General features: G+C 54.1%; 1 protein-coding gene across 1 annotated transcript; it reads right to left on the bottom strand.

The window, feature by feature from the left end:
• Positions 1 to 355: 355 nt before the first annotated feature.
• PXDC1 (PX domain containing 1) lies at positions 356 to 25,568 on the bottom strand. Its single transcript, XM_027958671.3, has 5 exons — positions 24,888 to 25,568; positions 5,728 to 5,819; positions 5,236 to 5,353; positions 1,349 to 1,460; positions 356 to 1,185 (listed from the first exon to the last, which is right to left on the bottom strand). The coding sequence occupies exons 1-5, from the start codon at positions 25,141 to 25,143 to the stop codon at positions 1,068 to 1,070; spliced, it is 696 nt and encodes a 231-aa protein (XP_027814472.3). The 5' UTR covers positions 25,144 to 25,568; the 3' UTR covers positions 356 to 1,067.
• Between the last annotated feature and the right edge of the window lie 292 nt (positions 25,569 to 25,860).

Genomic DNA, 25,860 nt, shown 5'->3' with positions numbered 1-25,860 from the left:
GAAGGGATCGGCTACCCACTCCAGGATTCTTGGGCTTTCCTGGTAGCTCAGCTGGCAGAGAATCAGCCTGCAATGTGGGAGACCCGGGTTCGACCCCTGGGTTGGGAAGATCCCCTGGAGGAGGGAAAGGCCACCCACTCCAGCATTCTGGCCTGGAGACTTCCGTGGGCTGGGTAGTCCATGGGGTCACAAAGAGTTGGACACGACTGAGCGACTTTCACTTCTTCTTTGCACAGATCACTCCCCAGGGTGAGAACACACTTCCTAAAGGACAGCGAGTGCTGGGGCGGCTGGCCGGGCAGTGTGTGGGGTCCCCTGGCCCAGGGTCAGGGACAAGAGCCACGTGATAAACAGATTAGAGGAGAGCAATGTGTTTTATTTCATGAAAATAGATTTAAAAACAGACTGTGTAAAAGAATTAGGATTCTCAATAATTTACTATTATTTACACAAGCAAATTCTGGTCATTAGTAGACTCTGGGAGGAGATGAACACGCAGAACCCAGACCCTCCCCGAGGGCAGCCGGGGACCCGCCAGGGACACTTGGTGACCTTCCGGCTCCCGTCTTCTCAGGCTGACGTGGTGGCTGTATCACTGCAAGCTTGCTGACAGGCAGGGGAATGGCCCCCGGCCGCCCGGGGCCCCAGCGTCCTCACCCCTCGCAGGAGGCCGGGTGGGCTCCATCCTCTCTGTGTCCCCCACGTGGGCACCGGTCAGTGGGTCCCCCATGCCCGCAGCCGATACCCCACTCAACGACCAACGTTCCGCCAACACCCCTCGGCTGACAGGAAGCCCATAGCTCCTGGGAAGGAGGTAGGAGGCAGGACTGGAAGCTGCACATTCTGGTCCTGGGAAACCTGGGTGAGAGAACACCCCCCGTGTCGTCCAGAACCCGGGGACCCAGCAAGGTCTCACTTGAAACTTCCTGTGCGCTGGTCCAGGGAGGGCGCGTGGGGGTGGCTGGCCGGGTGTCCGGTCCTGGCCCGGGCCGTCTCGCAGGCACTTGTGGTCCGCCCAGGCTGGAGGCAGCAGGTCCTGGGCGGGCTGGGGGCGGCACCCGGGGGCCTCAGTCCAGAATGTCCGTCTCGAAGGGCGCCAGGTGGTAGTAGGACAGGTTGGTGACGTAGGCCGCCGGGTCGTCCCCGTCCCCCAGCTCGGCGGGGAGTTCGCCCCCGCCCTCAAACCTGCGCGAGGAGGCGGGCCGTGAGGCTGGGCGGGCGCCTGACCCCCGAGCACCCCAGGCGGGGAAGGGCTGCCCGCGGAGTGCAGGCTTCCAGCCCGTGAGCACAGACAGGGCAGAACCCGCGAACCCAGCTGGGCCCTGCCAGCGACAATCAGCCCACTTACAGGTGCTCCGTGGGGTCCACAGCCCCGAGCTGGTCTTTGCCGTTTGGAATACTGTGGTCAATAACGATCGTTTCCGTATTTGCTAAACAGAATCCATTGGACCTCATGATTTCTGAAAATGAGAGCAATGGGGGAGGTAATTCACAAGGGGGTCAGGGTTTGAAGTTCTGACATTTGGGGCTCACGCATCTCCTCTCGTCCTCCTCCTCCGGCTGACACTTCCTGGACTGCATGCCCAGCCCTTCCCTCAGCAGACCACAAACCCCAAGAACAGGCACCGGGGGCTGGGGTTGGGGGGCATTACCAGGGCAGCAGCTGCCTGAACGCTGGCTGGCCCCCAACTGCCAACCCTGGTCAGCAAGCCCCATGCTCAGGCCTTCCACCTACCTCACTTTAAAAACGTGCTTAAAAACACTCCAGATTCCTGCTTTCCCAAGGCACCACCGTCTTCCACGCAGGCCCTGACACACGTGGACAGCTCACAGCAGCATTCTCTGTCCCGGTCAGGCCACAGGACGCCCCGTGCTGCCATCTCGGCGGGCGTCTGATGCCCTGGTTGTCTGGGGCATCGTTTCCTTTTATTTCTTATACCATAACCATCATTTAGATTATTTTATCCCCATGGACAGATCTGCTCGTTTTAAACAAGTGAGACTGTAACTTCGTGTCTGCTTGTAATCGTTACAGGTATTTTAGGTACTCGCAGCTCAGTTTTCTCAGCTCCTCTCCGTAGGAAGACACTTAGGGAAACCACGCAAAAAGAAGGCAGGAAACTAGGCTTCCTTCTCCCGCTCCCAGGACCAAATGACTGTCCATCAGACAGATTTGCCAAGTAATGGCTGAAACTTCCTCCAACTTTCTGGAGAAGGGACAGCGCACATCTCAGTGGCCCTTCCAGGTGGGCCGTTGGACCTGCCCCCCGTGAGCGGCACCAACAAGCGCCTTGTCCTCGACCTCCTCTCCCGGTGGAGCCCCCCCAGACCCCACTGCCTGAGAAAGCTCGTGAGTCAGAAGAAGGAGCCGAAAACCAGAAAGAAGTCGGTGACTGTAACCGCCAAGGTCAAGGGCACCACCGGGTGCAAAGAGGAGGCTGACAAGTGCCTGAGTGGGCAGAGAGACCCACAGGGGACGGCTCCTGACAGCGGGGGCAAGACCCCCAACCTCACAGCTCGAAACGTGGGACAGCACAGAGCCACTCTTTCTTTTAAATTAAAAAACAATTGTTGGGGCCGCATCGTGCAGCTTCCCTGACTAGATTGACCCCAGCCCCCCTGCCTTGGGAGCATGGATCTTAACCACTGGACCACCGGGGAGCCCGCAGGACCACCTTCTTTTCTGCTTTTATTAACTGACTCAAATCTGCCCCAGGAAGCATGTAAAACCTCAGCGACCTCAGCACAGCCAGCTGACAACTCCAAATCCTCTCTCCCACCCCTCTCCAGGGGAACTGGGGGGGAAGATCCTACAAGCGAAAACAGCCAGCTGACAACTCCGAATCCTCTCTCCCACCCCTCTCCAGGGGAACTGGGCGGCGGGGGGGATCCTACAAGCGAAACAAACATAAGTGCTGCGAATAGCCACCTCACATAGGAACCTCCCGGTCTTTATTAGATGTGAGATTTGCAGTTCTGGAACACGGAATCTAGAAAGTGGAGCCAGACCCCGGAACACGTTGGTTGCAGACCATTCCTTAATGTCGGCGAAGAGAAGCCAGCTGGGCCTCCAGGGAACTCCAGGTCTACCACTTAAGCCTGTGAAGGAGGTTACTCTTTGCTGTTTTTTAGCCTGTCAAATAGGAGAAGGCAACGGCAACCCACTCCAGTACTCTTGCCTGGAAAATCCCATGGACGGAGGAGTCTGGTGGGCTGCCGTCTATGGGGTCGCACAGAGTCAGACACGACTGAAGCGACTTAGCAGCAGCAGCAGAAGCCTGTAAAATGGGAATAACAGTGTCTATCCTAAGGGGCACTTTTGGGGGGGGGCGTTAAATGAGATAGTTTTTATAAAGACTCTAACAAACGCTGGTGAAAATTAAGGCTGAGACTGTACAAATGCCTGGCTAATAAAAAGTTCGGAGAAGGCAATGGCACCCCACTCCAGTACTTTTGCCTGGAAAATCCCATGGACGGAGGAGCCTGGTAGGCTGCAGTCCATGGCGTCACTGAGGGTCGGACGCGACTAAGCGACTTCACTTTCACTTTTCACTTTCATGCATTGGAGAAGGAAATGGCAACCCACTCCAGTGTTCTTGCCTGGAGAATCCCAAGGACGGGGGAGCCTGGTGGGCTGCCGTCTATGGGGTCGCACAGAGTCGGACACGACTGAAGTGACTTAGTAGTAATAAAAAGTTAAATTATATTTCCAGCCTTCCCAAACCTGAATACTCTGGGTTTTGTGGCTGATATCAGTTCAAAGGTGTATGCTTCCTTTTAAGCTGCACAGCTTTCTTAGAGTTGGTAACAAGCTTTTAGATTAACATCGTGTGAAGAATGTTTCCGTTTCCATCGACTCAAAGCCTCGCCAAAGAGGCCAGAGCTCTTGCCACGACCAAGGCCCCGGGAGGCGGCTGGTCCTTAAGCCACGAGCGCCTGGCGCCACCTAGTGGAGGCCTGGCCCCCAGCCGGTCAGCCTGGAGGCCTGAGTGAGCCGAGGCAGGGCTGCCCCCCAGGCGGCGGCGCCTCCCGAGAGGCCACGTCAGAGAAGTCTGGGAGGAAAGGTGGTGAGCGCGGGCCAGGGCCCTTTCAGGAGCGAGGGGAATTTAGCAGGACCGGAGTGGACGTGCATGGGCGGGCTTGCGGGAGAGAGGAGACAGGCCCGGCGGGGAGGAGGCTGAAGGCCTGTTCCGAGCAGGGCTCCGCAGTGACGGGAGACCCTGCCGGGCCACATCCTGACCTGCCTAGGACCACAGGAAATCAACAAATCAATGAGACAGGAAGTCAGATCTGGGGTGGCCCACGTGGGTACTGACGACGTGTCCTGGGGGGAGGCCCGGCCTGGGGATCCCCGAGTCTGTGCACACCCCCAACACGGGCCGAGACTGGGAGCAGGGCGGCTCTCGGCGGCCAGGACCTCAGGGGCTGGCGGCGCTGCCGTAAGGAACCGTGTTATGGAAAGGACTCCTGAACTGACCCTCCTCTCGTCTGGATACGTCCAGTTCTCCATTCAGTGAATGACGAAGGTACATCTTACCTCCGGTGGGAGCACCCTCCCCGACCCTCAGGGCGTGGTCCCACAGGACCTCGCCCGGGCCCAGACAAGTTCCTGGGCTCCCGGGACACACCTCTCCCTACAAAACGCTCCTCAGAGCCTCGCCTGCAGCACCGAGGAGAGAGTCTGGTGCCACAGTGACGTGCGAAGCCTGGATTAGAGGAAGCTGCCAGTGGGCTGAGCCCCGGCTCCCCCTCGCTCCCCTGAGACCTGCAGGACAGCTGGCCATCTCCTCCCGCTGCTGACTTTTGCCAGAAGGCGCAGCCCAAGGCCCACACTGAGGAGCTACACACCGGGTGTCCCTTTCTGTCCCACCTGCCCTAAAGCCCAGAGCAAAGGCAATGCCGCGCAAGCTGAACTCGTATTTTTGCGCTTGGTGATGGATTCCAGCCATTCGCTTCAAGACGCCTCACTAATGCTTTCCTCATAGACCATTTCTTTTTTAAAAGTAAGTTCCGACTTATACACCTTTGGAAGCAGGCAGCGGGCAAGCAGCAGGCCAGCAGGGAGACGCGCACCGTTTCACAAGATCTGGAAGCAGCCCCTCCCCTCCGCTTCTGTCCTTCTTCGGGCCCCGAGGGGGGCAGGCGTGCCCAGCACGTGGACAGGGGCTGGGAAGGTCTCCGGGACCCTCGGCCGCGCTGCGCCCACACCACCCCGCGCCTCCCCCGCGCTCTCACCTGAGATCTTCACTGGACTCTGAAAGCTGGGCTGGATCTTATGCACGTTGTCATTCTTTAACACCTGATCCAGGGGCGATCTTTCGAAGAAGGTGAGCACGACTTCTGACCTGGAGTACTGGGGAGAAGCATGTTCCTTCCTACACATGTTCCTCCGGCTGGCGGGATGGCCTGGGCCACGTCCCCGCGCCCCGATCAGGGGCTCGGGGAGCTCGGGGGGCTCGGGGCCCAGGGAAGGCAGGATGGGGACCGTGGGAACAACGCAGGCCAGGTCTGCGCCGGCGTTTCACACATCCCCCTCACTTTCCAATAAACTGTGAGCCCCTGCTTCCGCTTCTTCCCAGGGGGAGAAAACACTGGAGCTCCCAGAGCCCAAGGAGGCGCCCTCTCCTTGGCTCCTGGCCCCGCCCCGCCCCCGACGCCTCCAGGAGGGCGCCTGCCACCCACCGGCCCACCCAGCGCCCTGCCCTGCCCTCCCGCCCACACCCCCACCTTGCGCGGCATGCTGATGATGGCCTTGAGAAGCTTCTCCACCTCGTTGAGCCTGGTCTCAATGTCATGGGCCTCCTTGATGGCGACCAGTCCTGGGGTCGAAGCAGAAAGGCCTCCATCAGAGGAGCAGACCAGGACATGGGCTCCCAAATTAAACACAGGCCAACAGGCCGCCTGCAGTGGGGACGCCACCCTGGGGTCGCCCTCCACAGAAGGGCACTCAGCCTCGCGTGGGCCCAGTCCTGCCCTGGGAGCCTGGTCCTCAGCCCCAGTCTGGGTCTCAACGACCCAAAGATGAAGGCACGTGCAGAAGAGGGGCCATCTGAAATCCACAGAGGCCCCAAAGGCCTCTCCGAGTGGGACAGGCAGGCCAGCTCCATCCACACCCTGCACAGTGGGCAGGGCCAGACCCTGGCCCCGCCAGTGTGTGTGGTGGCTGCCGCCAGGGAAGCTGCCCCTCCCCGCCCCCAGTGACACAGCTAAGGCGACCACAGGGCCTTTGGAAATGGAGCCTGTACTAGAGAAGTCATTTAGATGTGGGGTTAGAAGGGAAAAACCAGATCTTTACTCAGAGAAAACCAGCATGGGCATGACTCATGGCACCTTCCGGGAACCTGAGCTTTTACCCCTCATTCCAGCTACCAGACATCCTGACTGGCTACTAGAAAGCACAGTGTTTTGTCTTTAAAATACGAGAGCTAACAGGCGGGAGGAGAATGGGACGACAGAGGATGAGGTGGCTGGAGGGCATCACTGACTCGATGGACATGAGTTTGAGCAAGCTCCAGGAGTTGGTGATGGACAGGGAGGCCTGGCATGCTGCGGTCCATGGGGTCACAAAGAGCTGGACACGACTGAGCAGCTGAGCTGAACAGCACAGAGAGCTGGGGTGCGTTTCCGTCTCCCCGTGAGCCGTGCAGAGCGCCGACTTTCCCAGGACCGGCCCTTCACATCAGCTTCCCAGGAGCAACACGGATTCCCAGGACATTTCACGTGACCCGGGACTCAAACCACAGAGGCTGGCATCCCAGAACTACTTTCAGTCACTGAATCTCAGTTTTCAGAAGTCCCGGTTTTGTTAGATAGGAGAATGGTTGCTCATTTTGCAGGCAACTCACTAGATCCACATTGAGATAAAATTAACTTCCTAAACTGCCTGACTGAAATCCAGAGGCCCCTCGCATCAGCCGGAGTCGAGGATGTCCAGCCAAGGTCAGGAGCTGGTCCCTGAACTTCCTGGAGACAGACCGGTGCCCCTTCACCTGCTGACCCGGGGTCTTCCCCGCAGTGGCCTGTCTGGTCCTGACAAGCGCTCTCGGCCACGTGGGCCCAGGCAGCTGGCCGCAGACCCCAGACTCCGGTCCACACACCCTGCGCTGCCCGCCACGTGGTGCCCCAGCCGTTGGCAGAGAGACGGGGTTGAGCCACCCCTCTCTCCCAGGCTGCCCGCCCCACCGCCGCCTGGCAGGCTGGGGGCAGGAGGAAAGGAAGAAGCTACACCCGGGGCAGAGTCTCAGGGTCTCAGGACACATCCTCCCAGGCCTGCGTGCTTGTTTAGAAGTACACACACGGGGGGAGGGAAAGATGGCGGAGGAATAGGACGGGAAGACCACTTCCTCCCTCACAAATTCCTCAAAAGAACATTTCAACGCCGAGCAAACTCCACAAAACAACTTCTGTAGGCTGGCAGAGGACATCAGGCAACCAGAAAAGCAGACCGTTGTCTTCGAAAACAGGTAGGAAAAAATATAAAAGACGAGAAAGGAGACAAAGGAGGTGGGGAGGGAGCTCCGTCCCGGGAAGGGAAGCCCGTCCCGGGAAGGGAATTTGAAGAAGAGAGGTTTCCAAACACCAGGAAACACTCTCCCTGCCGAGTCTGTGGCGAGCCTTGGAAACACAGAGGGCAACATAACAGGAAGGAAAAATAGATAAATAATTAAAACCAAGAGATTACAAGCCCACCAGTAACTCCCCCAGCGGAAAAGCAGCACAGACGCCTGCATCCGCCATTGGGAAGTGGGGGCAGGGCAGGGACGCGCGGGAGGCGCGGGCTGCAGAGCTTTGCAAGAATCGGGCAGGAACGCCCCACGCACAACCAGAACGATCTAACTTGGGCTAGCAAACCAGACTGTGGGATAGCTACCACGCGAAAAGCTCGAACATTAGACACCGCCAGGACCGAGCACAGAACAAAGGACGGAATGGAAAAAGCCGGCTGCAGACCATCCCCCGCCGGGGGCAGGCAGCCAGAGCCGTAAGGACTGGAAAGGGGCAATTGCAGACCCGGAGAGACTTTACGTACCTAACTGCAAGCAGGCTCCTTTGCTAAGACTTCAGGGGGTGCTGGACAGTCACAATCTGCCCCACGGGGGGCGCCAGCGGTCCACCCAGAAAGCTGAGCACCAGCGGCAGAAAAGGTGACAAGCCTCGGCGATCGCGCTCGCCAAACTCCTGAGCTACTCGGACCTGGGAAGGGCACAAAGCGCAGTCCCAGCCGAATCTGTGCCTCTGAGGGCTGCCTGAGCACCGAACCTGAGCGGCTTGGACCGGGGAAGTGCACGCAGCCTAGGGCTGGCCCCAGACGGTTCCGGCTGAGCATCGTAGAGCCGGAGCAGTTTGTGCGCCGTGAGAAAGGACAGGTCAAGCGCGGCTGAGATACTGTGTGCACATGACAGTGCTATTTGTTTGCAGCATCCCCCCTCCCCACAGCGCGACTGAACTAGTGAGCCTAAAAACCAGCAAACAGAAGAAGTTAAACAGAGGGAACCACCTTGGAAGTGATCCCACACGGCCCATAACATCAGAGAAGGGCTAGATACATTTTTACTATTTTTAAAATCATTCCTTTTTTTTTTTTTTTGCTTTTTTGTTTTTTTTTCTTTTTTCTTTTTTTTCTAACTTTTTAAAAAATTGTTAAGTCTTCTATTTCTCCTCTAATTTTTATTTCTATAACCTATTATTATTATTTTTAAAAAAAAGACTTTTTTTTTTTTAAGGCAAACACCATTAGTCTTTGGATGGTTGTTGGTGTTTTTTTGTTTTTGTTTGTTTGTTTGTTTTTTAATAATTCTTTTTTTTCTTTCTTCCTTTTTCCTTCTGCTTTTCTTTAATATTGTATCTTTGAAAATCCAACCTCTACTCTAGATTTTTAATCTTTGCTCTTAGGTTTTTGTTGTCAATTTTGTACATTTAAAAACCCAAACTTCACTACCCAAGTTTACCTGAGAGGGAGATTACTGGCTTGACCACTCTCTCCTCCTCTGGACTCTCCTTTTTCTCCACCAGGTGGCCTCTGTCTCTTTTCTCCCCCATCTCTTCTCTATCCAACTCTGTGAATCTCTGTGTGTTCCAGACGGTGGAGAACACCTAAGGAACTGGTTACTGGCAGGATTTGTCTCTCTCCTACTCATTCCTCTCTCTTATCCTCCTGGTCACCTCTGTCTACTTCCTCCCTCTCCTCTTCCCTGTATAACTCTGTAAATACCTCTGAGCGGTCCAGACTATAGAGTGCACATAAGGAAGTGACTACTGGCTAGCTTGCTCTCTCCTCTTTTGATCTCACCGCATCTCATCCAGTTACCTCTAACTACCCCCTCCATCTTCTCTTCTCCTTGTAACTCAGTGAACCTCTCTGAGTGTCCCTCAATGTGGAGAAACTTTTCATCTTTAACCTAGATGTTTTATCATCAGTGCTGTATAGATGAAGAAGTCTAGAGGCTACTGCAAAAATAAAACTGAAAACCGGAAGCAGGAGGCTTAAATCCAAAGCCTGAAAACATTAGAGAACTCTTGAATTCAGGGAACATTAAGCAATAGGAGCTCATCAAATGCCTTCATACCTACACCGAAACCAAGATCCACCCAAGGGCCAACAAGTTCCAAAACAAGACATACCACGCAAATTCTCCAGCAACACAGGAACACTCCCCTGAGCTTCAATATACAGGCAGCTCAAAATTATCCCCAAACCTTTGATGTCTCATAACCCATTACGGGTCACTCCACTGCACTCCAGAGAGAAGAAACCCAGCTCCACCCACCAAAACTCCAACACAAGCCTCCCTAACCAGGAAACCTTGACAAGCCACTGATAGAACCCCACCCAAAGTGAGGAAGCTCCATAATAAAGAGAACTCCACAAATTACCAGAATATAAAAAGGCCACCCCAAACGCAGCAATATAACCAAGATGAAGAGACAGAGGAATACTCAGCAGGTAAAGGAACAGGAGAGTTGCCCACCAAACCAAACAAAAGAGGAAGAAGTAGGGAATCTACCGGAGAAGGAATTCCGAATATTGATAGTGAAAATGATCCAAAATCTTGAAATCAAAATGGAATCACAGATAAATAGCCTAGAGACAAGGATTGAGAAGATGCAAGAAAGGTTTAACAAGGACCTAGAAGAAATAAAAAGAGTCAAAATATAATGAATAACGCAATAAATGAGATCAGAAACACTCTGGAGGCAACAAATAGTAGAATAACGGAGGCAGAAGATAGGATTAGTGAAATAGAAGATAGAATGGTAGAAATAAATGAATCAGAGAGGAAACAAGAAAAACGAATTAAAAGAAACGAGGACAATCTCAGAGACCTCCAGGACAATATGAAACGCTCCAACATTCGAATTATAGGAGTCCCAGAAGAAGAAGACAGAAAGAAGGACCATGAGAAAATCCTTGAGGAGATAATAGTTGAAAACTTCCCTAAAATGGGGAAGGAAATAATCACCCAAGTCCAAGAAACACAGAGAGTTCCAAATAGGATAAACCCAAGGCGAAACACCCCAAGACACATATTAATCAAATTAACAAAGATCAAACACAAAGAACAAATATTAAAAGCAGCAAGGGAAAAACAACAAATAACACACAAGGGGATTCCCATAAGGATAACAGCTGATCTTTCAATAGAAACTCTTCAGGCCAGGAGGGAATGGCAAGACATACTTAAAGTGATGAAAGACAATAACCTACAGCCCAGATTACTGTACCCAGCAAGGATCTCATTCAAATACGAAGGAGAAATCAAAAGCTTTACAGACAAGCAAAAGCTGAGAGAATTCAGCACCACCAAACCAGCTCTCCAACAAATTCTAAAGGATATCCTCTAGACAGGAAACATGAAAAGGGTGTATAAACCCGAACCCAAAACAATAAAGTAAATGGTAACGGTATCATACTTATCAATAATTACCTTAAACGTAAATGGGTTGAATGCCCCAACCAAAAGACAAAGACTGGCCGAATGGATACAAAAACAAGACCCCTCTATATGCTGCTTACAAGAGATCCACCTCAAAACAAGGGATACATACAGACTGAAAGTGAAGGGCTGGAAAAAGATATACCATGCGAATAGAGACCAAAAGAAAGCAGGAGTGGCAATACTCATATCCAATAAAATAGACTTTAAAACAAAGGCTGTGAAAAGAGACAAAGAAGGCCACTACATAATGATCAAAGGAACAATCCAAGAAGAAGATATAACAATTATAAATATATATGCACCCATTATAGGAGCACCGCAATATGTAAGACAAATGCTAACAAGTATGAAAGGGGAAATCAACAATAACACAATAATAGTGGGAGACTTTAATACCCCACTCACACCTATGGACAGATCAGCTAAACAGAAAATTAACAAAGAAACGCAAACTTTAAATGATACATTAGATCAGTTAGACCTAATTGATATCTATAGGACATTTCACCCCAAAACAATGAATTTCACCTTTTTTCAAGTGCTCATGGAACCTTCTCCAGGATAGATCACATCCTGGGCCATAAATCTAAACTTGATAAATTCAAAAAAATCGAATTCATTCCAAGCATCTTTTCTGACCATAATGCATTAAGATTAGATCTCAATTACAGGAGAAAAACTATTAAAAATTCCAACATATGGAGGTTGAACAACACACTTCTGAATAACCAACAAATCACAGAAGAAATCAAAAAAGAAATCAAAATATGCATAGAAACTAATGAAAATGAAAACACAACAACCCAAAACCTGTGGGACACTATAAAAGCAGTGCTAAGAGGAAAGTTCATAGCAATACAGGCATACCTCAAGAAACAAGAAAAAAGTCAAATAAATAACCTAACTCTACAACTAAAGCAACTAGAAAAGGAAGAATTGGAGAATCCCAGAGTTAGGAGAAGGAAAGAAATCTTAAAAATTAGGGCAGAAATAAATGCAAAAGAAACAAAAGAGACCATAGCAAAAATCAACAAAGCCAAAAGCTGGTTCTTTGAAAGGATAAATAAAATTGACAAACCATTAGCCAGACTCATCAAGAAGCAAAGAGAGAAAAATCAAATCAATAAAATTAGAAATGAAAATGGAGAGATCACAACAGACAACACAGAAATACAAAGGATCATAAGAGACTACTATCAGCAGTTGTATGCCAATAAAATGGACAACTTGGAAGAAATGGACAAATTCTTAGAAAAGTACAATTTTCCAAAACTGAACCAGGAAGAAATAGAAAATCTTAACAGACCCATCACAAGCACGGAAACTGAAACTGTAATCAGAAATCTTCCAGCAAACAAAAGCCCAGGTCCAGACGGCTTCACAGCTGAATTCTACCAAAAATTTCGAGAAGAGCTAACACCTATCCTCCTCAAACTCTTCCAGAAATTGCAGAGGAAGGTAAACTTCCAAACTCATTCTATGAGGCCACCATCACCCTAATACCAAAACCTGACAAAGATGTCACAAAAAAGAAAACTACAGGCCAATATCACTGATGAACATAGATGCAAAAATCCTCAACAAAATTCTAGCAATCAGAATCCAACAACACATTAAAAAGATCATGCACCATGACCAAGTGGGCTTTATCCCAGGGATGCAAGGATTCTTCAATATCCGCAAATCAATCAATGTAATTCACCACATTAACAAATTGAAAAATAAAACCATATGATTATCTCAATAGATGCAGAGAAGGCCTTTGACAAAATTCAACATCCGTTTATGATAAAAACTCTCCAGAAAGCAGGAATAGAAGGAACATACCTCAACATAATAAAAGCTATATATGACAAACCCACAGCAAACATTATCCTCAATGGTGAAAAATTGAAAGCATTTCCCTAAAGTCAGGAACAAGACAAGGGTGTCCACTTTCACCGCTACTATTCAACATAGTTCTGGAAGTTTTGGCCACAGCAATCAGAGCAGAAAAAGAAATAAAAGGAATCCAAATTGGAAAAGAAGAAGTAAAACTCTCACTGTTTGCAGATGACATGATCCTCTACATGGAAAACCCTAAAGACTCCACCAGAAAATTACTAGAGCTAATCAATGAATATAGTAAAGTTGCAGGATATAAAATCAACACACAGAAATCCCTTGCATTCCTATACACGAATAATGAGAAAGTAGAAAAAGAAATTAAGGAAATAATTCCATTCACCATTGCAACGAAAAGAATAAAATACTTAGGAATATATCTACCGAAAGAAACTAAAGACCTATATATAGAAAACTATAAAACACTGATGAAAGAAATCAAAGAGGACACTAATAGATGGAGAAATATACCATGTTCATGGATCGGAAGAATCAATATAGTGAAAATGAGTATACTACCCAAAGCAATTTACAAATTCAATGCAATCCCTATCAAGCTACCAGCCACATTTTTCACAGAACTAGAACAAATAATTTCAAGATTTGTATGGAAATACAAAAACCTCGAATAGCCAAAGCAATCTTGAGAAAGAAGAATGGAACTGGAGGAATCAACTTGCCTGACTTCAGGCTCTACTACAAAGCCACAGTCATCAAGACAGTATGGTACTGGCACAAAGACAGACATATAGATCAATGGAACAAAATAGAAAGCCCAGAGATAAATCCACACACATATGGACACCTTATCTTTGACAAAGGAGGCAAGAATATACAATGGAGTAAAGACAATCTCTTTAACAAGTGGCGCTGGGAAAACTGGTCAACCACTTGTAAAAGAATGAAACTAGATCACTTTCTAACACCGCACACAAAAATAAACTCAAAATGGATTAAAGATCTAAATGTAAGATCAGAAACTATAAAACTCCTAGAGGAGAACATAGGCAAAACACTCTCAGACATAAATCACAGCAGGATCCTCTATGATCCACCTCCCAGAATTCTGGAAATAAAAGCAAAAATAAACAAATGGGATCTAATTAAAATTAAAAGCTTCTGCACAACAAAGGAAAATATAAGCAAGGTGAAAAGACAGCCTTCTGAATGGGAGAAAATAATAGCAAATGAAGCAACTGACAAACAACTAATCTCAAAAATATACAAGCAACTTATGCAGCTCAATTCCAGAAAAATAAACGACCCAATCAAAAACTGGGCCAAAGAACTAAATAGACATTTCTCCAAAGAAGACATACGGATGGCTAACAAACACATGAAAAGATGCTCAACATCACTCGTTATTAGAGAAATGCAAATCAAAACCACAATGAGGTACCACTTCACACCAGTCAGAATGGCTGCTATCCAAAAATCTGCAAGCAATAAATGCTGGAGAGGGTGTGGAGAAAAGGGAACCCTCCTACACTGTTGGTGGGAACGCAAACTAGTACAGCCACTATGGAGAACAGTGTGGAGATTCCTTAAAAAATTGCAAATAGAACTACCTTATGACCCAGCAATCCCACTGCTGGGCATACACACCGAGGAAACCAGAATTGAAAGAGACACATGTACCCCAATGTTCATCGCAGCACTGTTTATAATAGCCAGGACATGGAAACAACCTAGATGTCCATCAGCAGATGAATGGATAAGAAAGCTGTGGTACATATACACAATGGAGTATTACTCAGCCGTAAAAAAGAATTCATTTGAGTCAGTTCTGATGAGATGGATGAAACTGCAGCCGATTATACAGAGTGAAGTAAGCCAGAAAGAAAAACACCAATACAGTATACTAACACATATATATGGAATTTAGGAAGATGGCAATGACGACCCTGTATGCAAGACAGGAAAAAAGACACAGATGTGTATAACGGACTTTTGGACTCAGAGGGAGAGGGAGAGGGTGGGATGATTTGGGAGAATGGCATTCTAACATGTATACTATCATGTAAGAATTAAATCTCCAGTCTATGTCTGAAAAAAAAAAAAGAAGTACACACACACACACACACACACACCCCACACAGCTCCATCTTTCTCCTGCTGTGGACAAGTCTATGGAGGGAAAGAGGGATACTGCAAAAATCCTCTGAAAAGCTTTTAGAGAGGACAGTTGTAGAAATCATCCCCACGAGGTGCTTCCTTGTTCTTAGACAAGAAAACCATCACATTTCAGTTTTTATGACACCTAGAAAACTGCTGTTAAATCACTCAGGTTCACGACACGGTCGTCGCGTTTTTATATTCTGTAAGGACAAAGGGCCGTCTAGTCAAGGCTACGGTTTTTCCTGTGGTCATGTATGGATGTGAGAGTTGGACTGCAAAGAAGGCTGAGCCCCGAAGAATTGATGCTTTTGAACTGTGGTGTCGGAGAAGACTCTTGAGAGTCCCTTGGACTGCAAGGAGATCCAACCAGTCCATTCTGAAGGAGATCAGCCCTGGGATTTCTCTGGAAGGAATGATGCGAAAGCTGAAACTCCAGTACTTTGGCCACCTCATGTGAAGAGTTGACTCATTGGAAAAGACTCTGATGCTGGGAGGGATTGGGGGCAGGAGGAGAAGGGGATGACCGAGGATGAGATGGCTGGATGGCATCACCAACTCGATGGACGTGAGTCTGAGTGAACTCCGGGAGTTGGTGATGGACAGGGAGGCCTGGCGTGCTGCGATTCATGGGGTCGCAAAGAGTCGGACACGACTGAGCGACTGAACTGAACTGAAGGACAGTACAGGAAGATTAGCCTTGAGTATGGCCAACGCACACAGCACATTTATTCCCACTTTCCAGGACGTAAAGCCCACCGTTGGGTTTATAACCAAGGGTGCCACTGAGTCAATACACACACTCTGGTCTCCGCTGACCTTCCCTTAGGGCTCCAGCATCAGAACGCAGCGCGCAGGATGCCCAGGGCAATGGGCGCTTCCAACACAGCAAGTAACGCGGGAGCGTGGACAGACACACTAGAGACTATCCACTGTTTATCTGACATTCAGACTTACTGGGTACCCTGTAGCTTTATGTTGCTGGTGACCTGTTTCCAGAAGGAAGCAGAGAAAGGCAACAAGTGCCTCATCAGACTTCCAGTAACACATCAGCGTTCCAGCTCGGGGCGCAGACCCTGGGGACCCTCCCCCGCTCGCTTCATCAGCTCGGGCCCTGTGACCCCACGCCCTCATTCTCAGTAGGACCCTGTGGTTCTTGCCCCACCCCATGTCCTCAGCCTGAATTCTGTCTGTGGGAAAACTTTCGCCAATGGATAAGTTTAATCAGAGAAGTGAGAACAAGCAGGGAAAAGAAAGGAAAACAGCCAAAGGAACCTACGTAATAACGAGAGTCAGTAAGCGTGGTCGAGGAGCTTCCGCTTCTTCTCGAGAGCCACAGACAGCACTCGGAGGCACCGCCTGTGAGCTGCCTTAGAGACACGGAAACCCCCGCCGGGGGGGAGTGCACATAGTGGCCGGGCTGCAGCAGTGACGTGTGTGTGTGTGTGTGTGTGCGCGTGTGCTCAGCCTCAGCCGCGTCCGACTCCCTGTGACCCCACGGACTGTAGCCCACCAGGCTCCTCTGTCCATGGGATTCTCCAGGCAAGAACAGTGGGGTGGGTTGCCATGCCCTCCTCCAGGGGATCTTCCCAACCCAGGGACTGACCCCGCGTCTCTTACACCTCCTGCATCGGCAGACGGGTTCTTTACCACTAGCGCCACCTGGGAAGCCCCAGAGGGGAAGCCAAATGCTGCTCCTAGGAAACGAAAACACACTTCAAGACAAGAGGGGCTGAAGACATCTCAGCGGGAAAGAAACTGCCGGCATCCCTCCAGCAAGAATGCCCAGAGACCAGCCAGGCGACTGGGACCAGCGTTCCCAGGGCAAGCCCTCCTTCCTCCGAGGGAACCCGTCCACGTGAACGGCCAGGACTCTGGCCTCTTCCCAGGGCAGGGGGGCTGTGGCCAAAGGTGGAGATTCACAAGCCATAGATTCCGCTGGGTGCCTCTGAGAGGCTGCACACCCCCCCCGCCCCCGTCAGAGCCCCTGTCCCAACCTCACATCAGAGCAGGGAGGGGTCACCACCAGCCACGTGGCCTCCAAGGGCCAGGCCCTCTCCAAACTGGGGTGGGGTGGGGAGGTGGGGGTGGGGGGGTGAGGGGTGGGGGGGGAACACAACAGGTGCCTGGAGCCCGCATCACCCAGGACAGATGACGCATCGAGACCCCAGACCAAGCACACGCAGCTGGGAGCTTCCTGTTCTGCCTGCTCTGTTCTTCCTCTGCGACCGACAGCTTTGGCTTTTACTGACTGGTACCGCTCTTCCAAATGTCACTTGTTTACAGTAGGATTTTTAATTTTATTTAAAAAAAAATGTGCTGACGTACAATAATTTGGGATTATCTAGGAACGTTAGCTTTTGTATTCCAAATATTGTTGATGGAGCAAAAACTGTGGCAATCTTGTTTGACCCAGATTTACTGTCTGAGATCGCGGTTCTAAAAACTGCAGGAGGGTAAGGTGGTTTTGAATTTGCAAGGCTGGGCAGAGAAACTCCAAGGCCTCTTGATTATGGGCTGCTGTCATTCCAGGGCTAGCCAGCAGAGGGCTCCAGCAGCCCGCGAGGACCCGCCGCATCCATGTCGTCCTCGCAGGAAACTGGCTCAGAACACTTCACCTTCCCGGAAAATTGTCTCGTTTCTGATAAAGCACAGTCACTAATACAACCTCAATCTTAAAAGTTCACTCTACACAGCTTCTGATGTGAGAAATTTATCCAGACGTCACCCAAAATAGTTAACAATTTGAAACCCAAAGACTGATAACAGGACTGTATGTAAATTTCAGTATGTTGATTTCACATCCTTTTGGGAGGTTAAAATTCAGGCTAGAGCAGCCAGGGGGCCCTTTCTGTCCCAGCTGGCGCAGTCTTGAGAAGCGAGGCCAGGACATGAGCTTCTGTGAGTTCCAGGGTAGGTCTTTCTACGAACACCAACACTGACGCATTCTGGGAACCCAAACTGAACACCCTGGTACAAGCGCAAAGATCAGGCTCTGAGCCGCAGACACCTGGCCCCACGTCCCACATCCCTGGCGGAGGTTCCGTGCCAGCCTCCAGGGATGGGCTCGGGGCGGAATCCAGCTGAGCACCTGGGGCCCCTTCAGTTCTGGGTGTGAACACAGATCCTTCTCGGGTCAGTTGGGAAGGCGAGTCCGTTACCCAGAGAATGCAAGTCTCTCAACTGGAGACCCACGACAGAGCCCTGGGGAAATCTGTGACGTGAACTCTCCGACCGAATCAAGCAAGACGTTGCATTTCAAAAGTCCACCCTTCACTGTCCAGAGAAGCAGACGGGCTGGACGAGCTGGGGGTGCAGGGTCACCTTGTCCTCACAAGAGATGTGCGTGCCTTGAGCTGTCGTTGCTGTTTGGTCGCTGCGTCGTGTCCGACTCTTTCGCGACCCCATGGACTGCAGTCTGCCAGGCTCCTCTGTCTATGGGATTTTCCAGCCAAGAACACTGAAGTAGGTTGCCACTTCCTTCTCCAGGTGGTTTTTTCCAACCCAGGGATCGAGTCTGCGTCTCTTGCATTGGCAGGCAGATTCTTTACCACTGAGCCACCAGGGAGTGTAACACAAATTTTGGAAACAAAGCGTTTTAAATTTTCCGGGAAAACCCTCCATGATAACTTCCTAAATATGTGTTGTCTGTATGGACAGGCAGGGTAAAAGCAGCGGGGACTCACTCAGGGAGCGCGAGCTAACCCAGGTGATTCCTCTTCATTACACTCAGCGTCCAGCCCGCAGCCTGCTCGCCCCAGGCGGACTGCGGCCTCTCACTCCAGGGGCGGGCTCCGGTCTCTGCCCTGGGCTCCCCTGCCGCACACGGGGCTCGGGAGCCGGCTGAAGGAAGACTCCTTGGCTTCTTCCCACGCCTGTGAGGTGCTCCCCTCGCACCAAGCCCTCCTTCCCCAGGCCGCCCCCTTCTCCTCCAACCGCAAGCAGAATTCCTTACTCAGCTTCACACTCAGCATGCCTAAGGAGCCACTCGCGGAGCCTTAGTTTGCCTTAAAACTCGGAAGGAATTTCAGGAATAAACGGCACCCGCCCCAGGCCCTCAAACAGGAAGCCCTGGGCTGTGTCAGGGGACGGGCACCGGGTGCCAAGACCCTGCCCCAGGCTGGCTGGGATGATGCCCACAAGACCGAGGTGACCACAGGGAGGCGTCCCCAGCGGGGCACGGCAGGGGACTTCCTGGGAGCCTCTTTTCAGTCTGGCGACCAGGAGGGCTGGTGGAAGTCCCCGGTCACCCAGGGAAGTGAACATGAACAAAAGCGCCCACAAGAACGATTTTAGTGGTACGATGATACCAAGCCCTGGCAACGCCGAGTCCTTGCTCACGGTCCCCGACTCACCCTGCTGACAGCTGCTGGGCTGCACCGGGGCCCGGGGTCCCCATGGGGGCATCACTCCCGCAGCCCCTCCTGCAGCTCCAGGCGGAGCCCCACGGAGCGGGCACACCCAGCCCGCGTCTCAGGGTTCTGCCGTCACCGCACACCCACCTTCCCTGGCTTTGAAGGCCCCCAACCACAGGCACCTTCTGCCTCTTGGGAAAGCATGGATAAAACACACAGCGGAGCCACAGCAGGCTCACGCTATTTTACAAAGAGAAGAGGACCGCGTCCCGGGGGCCAGCCCCAGGGCAGCCGGACGCTACCAGCAGGGCCTGGTGCTGAGAGGCAGAGCCAGGCCTCCCCGTGGACGTCTGGTGGGAAGTGATCATGGCTGAGAAGCTCCAGAGCCAGCGACGGCCGTGAGCTTCTGACCACTCCTTCCCCAACTGGGAGCTGGCCCGGTTCACCTGGGCCCACAGCACAGTTAGGACCACGGGCCGCATGCCACCGACGCGGGCGGAGTGTCTGGGGCCCGGACAGGGGGCTCGGAGCGACAGCCGGGGCGGGTTTGGGAAGGAAACCGAGCATTAGGAAGGGAGCGACAGCGGCTCCCAGGAGGCGGGGGAAAGCAGAGCCCCGCAGCTGAAGCCAGGTGCCCTATATAAGGAAGAGGTTCAAAACGAGGCCTGTGAAGCAGAGAGAGCCCCCAAAACGCCCCAGAGAAGGGGAAGCGGCCCCCTCACTGGAAGAGGGGGACCCCCTGCAGGGAAGTCAGGCTGGGGGCCACACTGGGTGTGGGCAGGGCAGAACCCCAGCCCCAGTGCAGCGTCCGTTGGGTGGGAGAACGTGGCCTTCACACCACTGCTCCGTGGCCCGGAGCCCTGCAGCCGCTGCTGTTTTCAGCCACTGTCACCAAAAAAGTAAAATCGGGGTCCTGCAGTTGGCCCCAAAATCAGACAGCGATCTCCCCCCTCGTGTGGGGAAAGCACAGAGCTCCTGCCCTGTCCGCCTGAGAGCAGGGCCTGGGAGTGAGCGCTGTCCCTGGAGCTGTCAGTGGGCAGGGGTGTCCTGGCCAGTAGGCCCGCATCCGGGCCCAGCTGGCAGGTGCTGGACACCTTCCCTCCACCCCATGTCTGACAGATGGTCTGTGAGGACGCCAGCAGATCCAGGTCCCTGGGGGCAAGGGTGTACGGATGTCACCCCAGCACACACGCAGGCTCTCAAGGAGGGGCCTCACTTGGAGAAACGCTGGAAACACCGCGTTCAAAGCCAGGCCCTCTGTCAGCTCCTCCCGTCGGCATTCTGCCTCCCCTGATGCTCCCGACAGGCACGTCTGGCCTCTCAGTAAACCCCAGGCTCTCCCTCCAAGATCAGCTGTGTTTGACCACTTCCCTGGGCTTCCCCTCGTGGCTCAAAGGGTAAAGAAAGAATCTGCCTGCAATGCAGGAGTCCGGGGCTTGATCCCTGGGTCAGGAAGATCCCCTGGAGAAGGGAATGGCAACTTATTCCACTATTCCTGCCTAGAGAATCCCCATGGACAGAGGAGCCTGGTGGGCTACAGTCCACGGGGTTGCAAAGACCAGGACACGACTGAGCGACTAAATGCCACACAGATATCATCCCTGGCACCTCCCCTGGTCCTCCTCCAGCCTTTCCAGCACGGCAGCCAGACTGCCCATCCATGCAGTCCCTGCTCCCAGCTCTCCATCTCCAGCAAGAGCCTTGCACCGAGCGCAGTCTGCCCACTCCCCCCCGACACACCTGCCCTCTCACTGCTCAGGAACTGGGGTGCATGCCCGCCTCAGGGCCTTTGCACGTGTGCTGGCAGCCCCATCCCAGGCACTCACGTCCCTTTCTGCCCCTACCCCCACCGGCCCATCTGGAAGTGAACCCTTCCCTTGCCCCAACAAGTTACAGCTCCTCTCCTTCCCTCCTTGAATTCCTTTCTTCTGAACATGTACAACCATCTACCATATTTTTAACTTATCTTGATCATTACCAGATTCTTCAAACCCAGACACAGAATCACGAGGGCTAGGGTTTGTCTGTTTTGTTTTCTGCTGCGTCCTCAGCACCTAGAAGCTGCCTGGCACAGGGGAGGCGGACTGGGAGATACTTGCAGAGTGGATGCAAAGCCAAAGTGTTTGGTATTACAGCGATCAGGAACCGAAGATCACCTGACCACTTTGGAAATAGAATCTCTGGCTGCGGAGCTGACTGTATAGGGCCTGAAATGGGTGCTATTAAAAAAAAAAAAAAAAGATCAAAATAGTCCAAAAACTCCGAGGAGTCGTTGGGGAATTCTGCATGGTTGTCTTTTAAAGCATAAACCTTTCCAGACATGAGCAATGTAACAGGCAAGTGACCTTGCCACATCTGGTTAGGAAGCCCTGAGCCAGTATATTACACAGAGGAGATTTCAGCTGGAGACGTGGCCCACCTGTGTCAGAGGGTGGGAAAGCGCAGAAGGACGCCTCGGTCACCCAGAGATAATATGCACAGGAAGCAGCCGCCTCCCTCCCCTGGCAGGGGGACAAGGAAGCAAGGACGTGGGCATCAGATCCGGACGCAGAGGCGCGTAAGGTCAAGATGCCAAGGAAAAGGACAGAGGAAGCAGGACAAGTCCCGAGCGCCGCCTCGCCCAGACGGAAGGCCAGGGAGGCGAGCTGGCGAGCCCTGAGCTGCCACTGCACACAGGGGTTCAGTACCTCACTGGAAACACACACGTTGCACGGACAGACGGTCAAGGCAGCACCCACACGTGCAGAATGCAGGGACAGTACACGCGCAGCACAGAACACGCTCCCACCGCAGCTCCCCAGGGACCACGGCAGCCGCCTCCGCATCCCGAGTGCACGCCGGGTCTCAGAGGCAGGTCGGGGCCAGGGCTGCCCCGTGCCCTGGAGGTGCCCAGTCCTCCGCTGACAACAGCCACCAGCGGCCAGGACGAGCTCTGAGAGCCAGACTGGCTCACAGAACTTCTGAAAAAGACATAAGGGCCAATCTAACCCAGCCCAGAAATACGCAATAGGTTTAAACTGAGGGCCTCTGATGGGGACTTATACTGAGAAAACTTGCCATCTCAACACAACACACACTTCAGGATGCCTTTTGCGTGTATGGTTTGGACATCCAGTCCATCTTTTTATGCAAACAATAAATCTGCCCGGAAATAAAGTGAACTCTCCTTTGACCTTATGGCGATGTGTTTCACTCAGCAAACAACTTCCCTGGACCTATGAGGATTGAAGGAAGAACAAGGCCTTCCCGAGGGTGTGGCCCACTCGGATGGTGCTGGGGGCAGTGGCGTGCCTCCAAGCAGAGAACCGGGACCCAGACAGACGGTTGATGTTGCCCTTCCTCGGCCTCCGAGGCGCTGAGCTGGCCTCGCAGGAGGCCCGCCAGTCAGACGGAGGTCTCCCCACTTGCCTCGACTGTCAAGACTCTAGCCGGGAAGATGGTTCCCACAGCCCATCACGGGCCGTTAGAGAGCGTGCACACCCAACCCTGGTCCTCATCTAACTGCCCCGCACCCCATGGCATGTAATACCCCCATCTTTCTGATTTCACCCTTCAGACGCTTAAACGCAGCTATGAGATCCCTTCTGCGTCTTGGTTTCTCCCTGGTGACCGCCCTCTTCCTGCCTCCCTGTGGGTGCCCACTCTGCAGAGGCACTCTCTGTGCTGACACTTCAGAAACTCAGGACTGACCCAGTGCAGCCTGCACACACAGACAGAGCTGGGAGCGTGCGGGCGCACAGCCGGTGTGGGTGTGCATGGCAGGTGTGGGTGTGCACAATGGGAGCCTGCCTGTGCACGATGGGGGCCTGTGTGTGCAAGGCAGGTGTGTGTGCATGATGGGAGTGTGCATGTGCAAGGCAGGTGTGGGTGTGCACTATAGGGGCAGGTGTGTGTGTACTTGACGGGAGTGTGTGTGCACGGCAGGTGTGTGCACAATGGGGGCGTGCGTGTGCACGGCGGGTGTGGGTGTGCGTGATGGGGACGTATGTGCGCAAGGTAGGTGTGTGTGTGCATGATGGGTGTGTATATGTGTGCACGACGGGGGTGCATGTACGCATGGGGGTGTGGGTGTGCACAGCGGGCCACGTGCCTCACAGTCACCCACGTTCTGCACACTGTGGGCGTGTGTGCGCACAGCAGGGGTGTGTGTATGGCGAGTCACCCGCCTCACACTCACCTGCCTTCTGCTCCGTTTCCCAGGTCCCAAAACAACTGAAGCTGTGCCCTCCTCCCGCCTGTGACCCTCATCAGAAGCCACTGAGGGTGACGACAGAAGGCACGTCCCTGGAGGGCTTGCTGCTGCCAGACAGGGAGCACCAGCGCCAACCCTCGCGGGGAAAGTGGGCGCGGAGTCCCGCGCAGGGAAAGGGGAGGAGCCAGCCCGGAGCGCCGCCGAGCGGGGTCCACTGACACTGAGACCTGGAGGCCTGGGAGGGCATGAGGGGAGGAGGGGAAGGCAGACTCTGGGCTAGCTCTCGGGGGCACCTGTTTACTTACGGCCCTCCCCGTTCCAGAGAAGATGAAAGGCATTGAATAAACCGCTGGTCCTTCATCTAAGCTTTCCTGATTTGGGCATCCATTTCATACAGTGAAAATACACACACACCCCCAAACAGCGAGTCAAGGCAAACTGCTGCCATGCTTGGGATGTCACTGAACTCCCTCCAGAGCAGCCATCAGCCTGAGACTCCAGGGGCAGGGCCGGCAAACTTGCCAGTGTTGGGAGACTTGCCAAGTGACGCGTCTGCCAGAAGATGTGTCATGAGAATGAGCTAATTACCCAGATAATTCACACTCAGGGCAGGGCTGTCACCAGTGGGGGTGGAGAGTATCCCAAGACCTCAGGGAGACGCCCCCGAAGGTGCCCCTGGGCTGCGTTTACAGGACGGTGCCCGCCTGCTCAGCGGGGCAGGTAGTCCCGCTTGTGGGGTGGTGAGGGGGCCCAGCCTTCCAGCCTCAACTTCAGCCTGGGCTCCTTCTCCTCCAGCCTCCTCTCCGCGGCCCACGGGCTGGCCCTGGAGGCCGCGGAGAGGAAACGGGAAGCCACCCAGTCCCCGCGAGCCAGGAAAAGTCACAAGGCCTGGAGGAGGCGGCCCGGTTCATCAAACCCAAGGCGGACCCACCCCAGCGGCCCCTCCCGGGGAGAGACAGAGGCCGCGTGGCACCTCGCACTCGAGCTGTCGGCCACCCGGCCACCGGGGACAGGGGAAGCGGCCCCGCGGGGTAGGGGGTGCCGCCAGACAGGGCGCGCCCCCCGCGGGACGCTTTCCTTAACTCTCCCCAAGGCTCTCGCAGCCCCTCCGGCCGCGGTCGCAGGGGCTGGCCGGTGGCTCGCCCGTCCCGCCTGCCTCGGCCCGCACGCAGACTGCCGCCCGCCCGCCAGTGCTCTTCACCGTTCGGGGGCGGGCGGAGGTCTGAGGATCCCTGTTCCGTGCCGGGGCCGTAGGGCGGCCATCCCGGCTTAACAAGCGCCCCTGCAAGCCCGCCCTCGCACTTTACACGAGCCCACTCCTGCCTCCCAGACCTCGAGGCCCTCGGTCCCCGAGCCCCCCGACACCCCCAGTCCCCCAGCCCCCCAGGCCGGGCCCGCGCCCACCTTGGCGCAGCGGCGCGCGCGCCAGCTCCGGCCGGTCCTCCGGGAAGGCGTCGCGGAGGCGCTGCCACAGGCGGCCCAGGTCGGCCAGGCTGCGGTGCAGATAGAGCACGCTGCGGTCCGACCACTCGGTGCGGATCTCGAAGAACTCCTCCTCGTCGCCGCGCCGGCTGACGACAAGCCGGCGGATGCCGTTCACCCAGCAGCCGCGCACGAACATGTTCACGAGCGACGTGCCCTCAAACACCGCCGAGGCCATGCCGCGGGCCGCGCATCCCCGGCCGGCAGGGGCACGCCCGCCCGGGCCGGGGTCCACCCGCGGCCGGGGTCCGCGCGGGGTCCGTCCGGGGCCGGGAGCCGTCTGCAGCCGGGATCTATTCCGGGCCAAGGTCTGTCCGGGGTCCTCCTGCGGCTGGAGTCTATCCGGGGCCGGGGTCCGTCCGAGGTCTGTCCAGAGTCGGAGAGATCCGGGATCTGTCCGGGGTCCGCCCGCGGCCGGGAGCCGTCTGCAGCCGGGATCTATCCCGGGTCGGGGTCCGTCTGAGGTCTGTCCAGAGTTGGAGCGATCCGGGGTTTCTCCGGGGTCCGGGTTCGCCCGAGGCCGGGGACGGGCCGAGGTCCTCCCGTAACCTGTCCGGAGGCCGGCTCGGTAGGGGCCCGCCCGGGGCCGGGGGCCGCGCGCTCTCGGGGGTGGCGCGGCCACAGGCTTATAAGGCGCTTCCCATCGCGGGCGGCGCGGTCCCGACGTCGAGGCCGAGGGCGCCTCCGCCGTCCCCGCCTCCGGGCGGAGGGGTGGCCTGGCCGCCGCGCCCCGCGCCGCCTCCGGAGCCCGCGCCGCTGGGGCCGCGGGTCCCCAGGCCGCGGGGCGGAGCGGAAACCCGAGCGCCGGCCCCGCCTCCGCGCCCCGCCCGCCCGCCACCCCCCTCCCCGGCCCTAGCCGCCGGCCCGGCCCGGAAGAGCCTGGGCCGGGCCCCGG

The sequence above is a fragment of the Ovis aries genome, chromosome 20, assembly GCF_016772045.2.
Source record: "Ovis aries strain OAR_USU_Benz2616 breed Rambouillet chromosome 20, ARS-UI_Ramb_v3.0, whole genome shotgun sequence".
Classification (NCBI taxonomy): domain Eukaryota; kingdom Metazoa; phylum Chordata; class Mammalia; order Artiodactyla; family Bovidae; genus Ovis; species Ovis aries.
The sequence above is the reverse complement of the archived record's forward strand: the minus strand, read 5'-3'. Positions and strand labels throughout refer to the sequence as shown.